Source organism: Panthera uncia, chromosome D1, assembly GCF_023721935.1.
Source record: "Panthera uncia isolate 11264 chromosome D1, Puncia_PCG_1.0, whole genome shotgun sequence".
NCBI lineage: Eukaryota > Metazoa > Chordata > Mammalia > Carnivora > Felidae > Panthera > Panthera uncia.
The window spans coordinates 7,022,560-7,031,130 of record NC_064808.1 but is presented as its reverse complement, the minus strand read 5'-3'; the positions used below and the strand labels follow the sequence as shown (position 1 = coordinate 7,031,130).

At 53.6% G+C, this 8,571-nt stretch overlaps 1 protein-coding gene across 1 annotated transcript in view; it reads left to right on the top strand.

Annotated features, from left to right (window-relative positions):
* Nucleotides 1-8,565, top strand: part of STIP1 (stress induced phosphoprotein 1) — a 13,617-nt gene extending 5,052 nt beyond the window's left edge. The window contains exons 4-14 of the mRNA XM_049643757.1: nt 368-509; nt 1,464-1,632; nt 2,790-2,916; nt 3,009-3,111; nt 3,375-3,495; nt 4,173-4,269; nt 4,628-4,752; nt 6,959-6,995; nt 7,185-7,288; nt 7,495-7,667; nt 8,076-8,565. Of these exons, the coding sequence (XP_049499714.1) occupies nt 368-509; nt 1,464-1,632; nt 2,790-2,916; nt 3,009-3,111; nt 3,375-3,495; nt 4,173-4,269; nt 4,628-4,752; nt 6,959-6,995; nt 7,185-7,288; nt 7,495-7,667; nt 8,076-8,148 (1,271 nt within the window). The 3' untranslated portion in view covers nt 8,149-8,565. The remainder of the gene's footprint in view (nt 1-367; nt 510-1,463; nt 1,633-2,789; nt 2,917-3,008; nt 3,112-3,374; nt 3,496-4,172; nt 4,270-4,627; nt 4,753-6,958; nt 6,996-7,184; nt 7,289-7,494; nt 7,668-8,075) is intronic.
* The last annotated feature ends 6 nt before the right edge of the window (nt 8,566-8,571 follow it).

Here is an 8,571-nt window from a genome sequence, read left to right as displayed (position 1 = left end):
CCCTCCCTCCCTCTCTCTGCCCCTCCCCCACCTCTCTCTCTGTCTCAGAAACAAAACACACTTTTTTTTTTCCCCCTTAATGTTTACTTTTTGAGAGAGAGGGAGACACAGAATCCGAAGCAGGCTCCAGGTTCTGAGCTGTCAGCACAGAGCCCAACGTGGGGCTCAAACCCACGAACCGTGGGATCGCAACCTGAGCCGAAGTTGGATGCTTAACCGACCGAGCCACCCAGGCGCCCCAAAACACACCTTGAAATTTTTTTAATGGGATTAACTTTGAGGCTCCCTCCAAATGTCTGGTGGGCTAGGGGGCATAAAACTCAAGCGAACTGACTTCTCATCATGTGCTTTCCTTTGTTCGGAACAGAGAGGAAGTTCATGAACCCTTTCAACATGCCCAATCTGTACCAGAAGTTGGAGAGCGACCCGAGGACGAGGACACTGCTCGCTGATCCTACCTACCGGGAACTGATAGAACAACTGAGAAGCAAACCGTCCGACCTGGGCACGTAAGTTGAGGCAGCACCGTTGTCTCTGGAAATGGGTGTGAACGTGGTACTTCTTTTCTGGGATCCTGTGTGTGTGTGTGTGTGTGTGTGTAGAGGTGTTCCTCAGACAGCAGGGTTTCTGCCTTTGTTTTTCTCCAGTGAGCGGTAGGTATTTGTTGGTTTGTCTTTCTGGAAAGGGTTAAAGAGGACACGTGTCGGAATAATTTGGAATCTTCATTCCTAACCTTCAAGTGGCTCTCTGCTGCTCTCCCATAATTCTGATCTGGCGCCAAGTCTATCCTTTCCATACATATCAGACGCCATCTCCTGGGATGTTGCAGTGAAGGTCATGGTGGAAGAGTGTGTCAGGCGTAAAGACGCGTCTCTTAGTCATCCTGGTATTCGTGACTCTGAATCTCTGAGTCCTGAGATCCCGTCCCTCTTTGTGTCTCCTGGCTTCGAGAAGTAAATTTGACATCTGTTAGCTCATCGGGAATGGATTTTTGAAGGGTCGAGTGTTCCCCGGTGGTACCTCATGGCTGGTGCAGAATCTTGCAGTTTTTTCTGTGGGTGAGCAGCTCTCTGACACGGTAATCTGAGGTTTAGTGGCAAATGTGGGTTTAAGCTCCGTTGTGGACAGGGCTGCCTGGGTGACTCAGGCGTCTGACTTGACTTCAGCTCAGGTACGTGATCCCGGCATTGTGCGTTCGAGCCCCACCTTGGGCTCTGTGCTGAAGGGCACGGAGCCTGCTTGGGTTTTTCTCTCCCTGTGTGTCTCTCCCCTGCACACACCTGTGCGCCTTCTGTCTCTCTCTTTCAAATAAACTTAAAAAGAAAATCACTTTCCAAAGGAGTGATGAGAGTTATTCCACTGAATTCTTACTTGAAAACCTAATATTAAAATCAGTTGTGAGGAGAAATAATAAATCATCGTGCTTTTCTTTTCTTTTCTCTTTTTTTTTAAACCACTGCTAGGAAACTGCAGGATCCCCGGATCATGACGACGCTCAGCGTCCTGCTGGGGGTCGACCTGGGCAGCATGGATGAGGACGAGGAAGTGGCCGCGCCGCCTCCGCCGCCGCCTCCCAAGAAGGACACCAAGCCAGAGCCGATGGAAGAAGATCTTCCGGAGAATAAGAAGCAGGTCTCGTTTTTCCTCCTTCCTCTCGCACATTTCGGACAGCGTTGTCCGCAGGACGTCCGGGACGCGGGGGCGGCTGTCGTCGTTGAGCGCTGGGTCACTGTTTTCCGTCGGAGCGGTCGGCGTGTGAAACGCTTCCTTTTCTGAGCGATTTCACAAGAACGGCGCGCGTGGGACCTGTGGCTGCACGAGCTGCCCTTCCGAGGTCCCCGGAGCTGCGCCCGTGCCACCAGCGTGGGTGTGGGTCAGGGCAAGCCGGGCAGGTTCTGGGTGACCCTTGTCCTTGCTGTGACCCAGAAGGATGTCGTCTACGCGCGTTCTCAGGCGTCTGTTTTCTGGTTGGACGTGGCGTGTAGTTGAAAGTTGTCCACTTAGCGACACTGGCTGCCAGAGCGGGAGGCGTGTGCTTCGGTGATTTTATTTCTTTTCTTATCAGGAACAACAGATTGTTGCCAAATTAAGCGCTTTCACATGAGTAAGCGTCGGTTGTTCGGGGTGTCTCGAAGTTGGAAGCTGGCCCTGTGGTGTGGGCGGTGAAGCGCTGTGCTGAGACTCGTGCTCTGGGGACAGACCCTTGTCAGCATCCCCGACCCCTCCCTCTGCCGCTCTGACCACAGAGCCCCCGAGGTGGCCGCCTCACGGAAACCGGACTTGCCACGGCCTCCCGTGGTCAAACCGGGTAGAAAACTGCTGTTCTCTCCCAACTTGCTTCAGGTCGGAGGGATTTTCTCTACCTTGAAAAAGCCCTTTATTTTCTGACCAAGTCCAGGAGAGTAGATAGAAAAGGGGGAGTTTTCGAGGAGGCAGAGGTGAGACCTTAGCATCCCATTCTTTTTCTTTTTTTTTTTTTAATGTTTATTATTGAGAGGGAGACACAGAATCCGAAGCAGGCTCCAGGCTCTGAGCTGTCAGCACAGAGCCCCACGCGGGGCTCGAACTCACAAACTGCGAGATCATGACCTGAGCCACCCAAGCACCCCATTAGCGTCCCGTTCTAACAGCCCTCTGCCTTTAATCCTGCAGCTGGCTGAGAAGTGGCCGCAGCGCAGGGACCGTGCTCCCGCACGCAAGGCTAGTCGTGCGCGCTGCTCGGCCCGTGACGGGTCGCAAGCTCTTTGCCGCCTCCGGTTTGCTCAGTGCTCCTTCCACACCTCATCTAGGCGCTGAAAGAAAAAGAGTTGGGGAACGAGGCCTACAAGAAGAAAGACTTTGACACGGCCTTGAAGCACTACGACAGAGCCAAGGACCTGGACCCCACCAACATGACTTACATGACCAATCAAGCAGGTGAGGCCCAGGCCGAGGGGTGAGTTCGTTGTCGTCGGGCGGTCCCGGGGAGGGACACGGGTTGACTCTTCATTAACCATCCTGCCCGGCAGCCGTGTACTTCGAGAAGGGCGACTACAGTAAATGCCGGGAGCTCTGTGAGAAGGCCATCGAAGTGGGGCGAGAAAACCGAGAAGACTATCGACAGATTGCCAAGTACGCGCGACCTTCGGCGGTACCTCGAGTGGGGTGGAGGGGTCGATGTCCAAGACCTAAGTTTTCCTGCGTGGGGAGGAGGGTGGCTGGCCACACAGCCTGCTCTGTAAGCCGTGGGCTGGACAGGAGGCCACGGGCGTCCAGACAAGAGGTGTTTGGAGGGTGTGGTGTCCGAGCGGGGTGGGGGTGGGGGGCTTCTCTCCAGGAGCTGCCCTTGTCTCTGCTTTGCTCTCAGCACATTCCTTTTCTGCTTGTTTCGTTAGAGCTTATGCTCGAATTGGCAACTCGTACTTCAAAGAGGAAAAGTATAAGGACGCCATCCATTTCTACAACAAGTCTTTGGCAGAGCACCGAACCCCGGATGTGCTCAAGAAATGCCAACAGGTGGGTAGGGAAAGAATACGGGTCCTGGTATTTCTTAACTTATCCACTGTAGTATTACGTTTGATAATGAACCGTTAAGATTTTTTTTTAAGTCGCGTCTTTGGTCATTTTATACCTCGTCCTTGTCACTTGACAACGTGTAAGGAATAACCGCGATTTTTTTGCTGTCCTTTTTGTCGGCCAAGATCGTAACGTTTTACTGAAGGTCAGTGCACTTAGGGTTATTATTGTGACTTAAGATTTATTTTTTATTTTACACAACCAAAGCGTCGTGTTACCATGCCAGTTGTCCTAAATTATGGAGTGGGGTCGATTTTTATTCACAGAAAGACGGGTCAGGAAGTGAATTGTGCTGTTAACACATGCCTCATATTCACATCCTCGTATTCACGCTTAATCTTGTACCAAGCATATGTCAGTACTGCTCATCGGTTCACTGTGTGTTTTCATGATGAGGAAGGTGTAATTCTTTTGTTTTTAAGTAAGTAAGCTCTTTACCTAACCTGGGCTCGGACTCCCAGCCCCAAGATGATGATGAGTTGCATGCTCTGAACAAAAACTAAAATGTTGCTGACGGTACTTTCTGAAAATCAAAATCTGAATCAGACCCTTATTTTAGTCCAATGTTTAGGTTTACAACAGTGTAAATGATTACTCCAAGGATTATTTTTTCTTAGGCGGAGAAAATTCTGAAGGAGCAAGAGCGGCTGGCCTACATAAACCCCGACCTGGCCTTGGAGGAAAAGAACAAAGGCAACGAATGTTTTCAGAAAGGTATGTTACAGGGGCGCCTGAGTGACTCAGTCGGTTAAGTGTCCCACTTTGGCTTAGGTCATGATCTCACAGTCCGTGAGTTCAAGCCCCGCATCAGGCTCTGTGCTGATAGCTCAGAGCCTGGAGTCTGCTTCGGATTCTGTCGCTCCCTCTCTCTGCCCCTTCCCACTTGCGCTCTGTCACTGTGCAAAAATAAACAATAAAGGTACATTCCAGCTCAGGTGACAGAGCTTCTGGATGAGTGATGAGTGATGCAGACGTGTTCTCTGTGCCTTGGCGGGCTGCAAGCTAAATGCCCTCGGTGGGCGAGGAGGGTGGCTTTTTGCTTTCTAAAAAAGTTTCTTCTTTCCTTACCCAGGGGATTATCCCCAGGCCATGAAGCATTACACGGAAGCCATCAAACGGAACCCAAAAGATGCCAAATTGTACAGCAATCGAGCCGCCTGCTACACCAAACTCCTGGAGTTTCAGCTGGCGCTCAAGGTGGGCACATCGGGGAGTGTGCAGTGCCTGTTACGGCAGCGAATCTGTGTGTGAGGAACGTTGTTTTTTCTCTTTTCGCGTCGTCAGCGTCTTTTTGATGTTCTTACTTTGATCTTAGAGTCAGAGGGATGGTGCCGTGCGTGTGAGGTTTGTAAAATGCAGGACGTATGCTGGCTCAGTCCTGGCCCATCAGTTGTTAGCGTGGTTGGGAATATTTGGAAACGTGGATCCGTTTCCTTCTTCGCCGATGATGGATTCCTTTTCTTCCCCATCGCTTCCCCTCCCTCCTCTCCCTTTTTTTTTTTTTTTAACACTTTACATGTTCAGTTCATTGGGGTCAAGTCCATTCCCATTGTTGTGCACCCATCACCGCCTTCCTCATCGAGAACCTTTCCATCTTCCCAAACTGAAAGCGCACCCTTTGAACACTAACTCCCACTCCCCCGACCCCTGGCGGCTACCGTTCCGCTCTCTGGCTCTCTGAATGTGACCCCTCTAGGGACCTCCTGTAAGTAGAACCATCCAGTATTTGTTCTTTCGTGTGTGGCTCATTTCCCTGAGCGTCGTGCTGTAGCAGGTGTCCGTGTTTCCTTCCTCCTGAAGGCTGAGTACTGTTACCTCGCACAGGTACCCCGCTTTCTGATCTTCTAGGCATCCTCTCCCAGCGGTGGTGCTGCATCCTGGGGCAGCACAGTGTCTGTCTGCCTGTAATTACGTGTGCGTTTATACTGAAGAACCGTGGCATCGTTTCCCGCAGAAGCTTCGCCATCTTTGGTCCTTTTTTGATTAGCTCCCTTAGCAGCTCTGCTGTTCTCGGGCATATTGAGTATGGTCTCGCATGATCATGTCGACGCTGGGAAGGAAATCTTCGTGGCTGTCTTGAACATGACCTGCTCTGTGCCTCTGTTAGCGATTTCTAAACTGTTCTCTAGATGACTTTGAATGTTTTTTATGTTTATTTTTGCAAGAGACGGCGCGCGAGCAGGGGAGGGGCAGAGAGAAAAGAGACACAGAATCCGAAGTGGGCCCCAAGCTCCGAGCTGTGAGCACAGAGCCCGACGCGGGGCTTGAACTCACAGACCGCGAGATCATGACCTCTGAGCCAACTAAGGAGGCCCAACCAACGGAGCCACCCAGGCCCCCTCCTCCTTTTTTTTTTAAGTGTTTATTTTTGAGAGAGACGAGTGTGAGTGGGGGAGGGGCAGAGAGAGGGAGGCTGGACGATTTTTAAAGTGTGGTCCATCCCCGGACCATCTTCTGGGAAGGTGACAAAACGTGACCCATCTAGAGACACACACGGGTTTTGTTTTCTGAGGCCACTAACTTCTGGGCCTGTGCCTGGCTTCGAAAGGTCACCCGTGTGGGTACAAGGGCAACGTCAAAAACAGGTTGGTTTGCGAAGTGCAGAACCTCGGCGGTTGCCTGTGAGGAAGAGCACGTCCTCCCCCAGCTACACAAAGGGGAACAGTGAACGGAACCATTTCTGATCTAGCTTTTGGCTGGAATAGTTGCAAGCGGGCCGGGGTGTTGAAACTCTACCGCATTGCATTCTTTTCGCTGGGATTTTCCACCTTGTAGGTACTTCAAACAGAAATAGCCAGACCGTCTGTGTGCCCTCCACCTCTTTTGGCAAGAAGTAGGGATGCGTTTTTGTGGAACCATCTGCGAAAAGAAGTAGGCTAGGTTTTGGCACTCTGCGCTCCTGAGTGCTTTTCCTGAAAGGATTCTTCCCTTCCAGTCACAGTGTCAGTCGCACCGCCTGGTCGTGGAATGGAGGCCCGAGGGCCATCTGCTGCGGTCCTCTGCTCAGATTTCCCCCCAAATCCCCTTGAAAGCTGCCCGTGTCCAGGTTGTGTATTTCCTCTGGTTGTCATGTCCTTTTCAGTTTCTCAAACGAGAACTTTGCCCACTTTTTGCATTTTTTTCCCATAACCTCAGCCTTTTGAAGAGTCTAGGCCACTCGCCTTAGGTGGGGTCGGCGGTCCATAGTCTGGAATGGCCGTCCCTCGTGGTTCTGCTTGACTTGCTCTCCCAGCCACCTCGGCTGGGCCGTCTGTGGAACGGCCCAGATGCCCGGGTTAACAGAAGTGCCGGATGCGAAAGAACACTGTCGTGGGGCCAGGCGAAGAGTTCTGTTGATCGTTCTGCTTTCGAGTAGTTTATCTGAAGGAATGAGCCTAATTTTCTCCTTTCCTCTCCTGCCCAGGACTGTGAGGAATGCATCCAGCTAGAGCCGACCTTCAGTAAGTGCTTTCCCGCTCCCTCTCCGTCCCTGGACGTGGCCCAGAGAGCGAGAGAGGGGCCTGCGGCAGGAGCTAGCGGCGCCAGCGGGGTGGGGGGAAGGATGTTGGTGTTCGCATGACAGGGTGGGAGTGGTGCCCCTTGGAGCCGCGTTCCGGAAAACGCCTCACCGCTCCCGTCTCTGTCCTCAGTCAAGGGGTACACGCGGAAAGCGGCTGCCCTGGAAGCGATGAAGGACTACACGAAAGCCATGGACGTCTACCAGAAGGCCTTAGATCTGGACTCCAACTGTAAGGTGAGGCTGCCTCTGGCCTCCGGGGGTCGGGGGGAGTCTCTCCCCTGCCTCCGGTCCTCCTCCGGGTCGTCTCGGTGCTTCTTCGCCGACTCTTTCCTCTTGCCCGCTTCTCTCTGACTTCCCACTTCTCCGTTCCCTGTGTTTGGGCCGAGACGGTGACCCGGTTAGTGCTAACGCCCTCCCCTGTTGGCTTTGCTGGGATGCAGGAGGCGGCAGACGGGTACCAGCGCTGTATGATGGCCCAGTACAACCGGCACGACAGCCCCGAGGACGTGAAGCGACGGGCCATGGCCGACCCCGAGGTGCAGCAGATCATGAGTGACCCGGCCATGCGGCTCATCCTGGAACAGATGCAGAAGGACCCCCAGGCGCTCAGCGAGTAAGTAGAGGGGGGCGGAGGTGGCCCCGGGGGACGAGGTGGAGAGAGGTGCGGCCGCACAAGGTGGGTAGGGATGTGATCGGTCCGGGCGAGCGGCCGCCGTGTGTTCTCTTCCGTCGAAAAGGCGGCGGGGCCGTTGGCGGGGAGCCCAAAGGACCTCCTTGCTGCGTCGGCCGCGGTAGCTGGAGCCGCCTGGCGGGAAGACGGGGCGGCCTCGGCTGAAAGCTGTGTCCGTGGGCTCCTGCCGGGTGGGGCCCGGGCCTTCACAGAACGGTGCTCTCCGGAGACCCTTCAGCCGCCTCCTGTTGGCGCCTTTTGAGGGGGTCGCATGGGGGTGCCTTCGAGAGCAGAAAGCCCTTTTCAGGTCAAGTCTCATTTCACCTAACTTGGCTTTTTTTTCCCCATCAGACACTTAAAGAATCCTGTAATAGCACAGAAGATCCAGAAGCTGATGGATGTGGGTCTGATCGCAATTCGGTGATGACTTCCTCATCATCCCCTTCCCTTCGCCCTCGTGTGGAAAGAGGAGCCGGGACCGTGGCCAGCCGCGCCGAGCAGAGGGGAGAGCAGGGGAGAGCGAACGACTTCTGTCTCTATATTTATATAGACCCACGTGGAAGACACAGAGACTCGTACTCAAGTTACTCGCACCGCCGCTGCCTCTGGGCCCTCCCAGCACACGCATGGTCTCTTCTGCCGCCCTCGGGTTCCGTGTTCCCTTCCCCGCCCTCAGTCGCTGTCTCGGCTGCTCTCCCATAGTTGGTTATTTTTTATTTGGGGCAGTGGGCACGTACGGGGAGGGGAGGGTGTTCTTCCCGACCTCAGCTCCCAACTGTCTTCACGTTGTTAACTCCACGTGCCCTTCTCCAATAAAACAAGCCAGTCGGGCGTGGTTATACGTTGT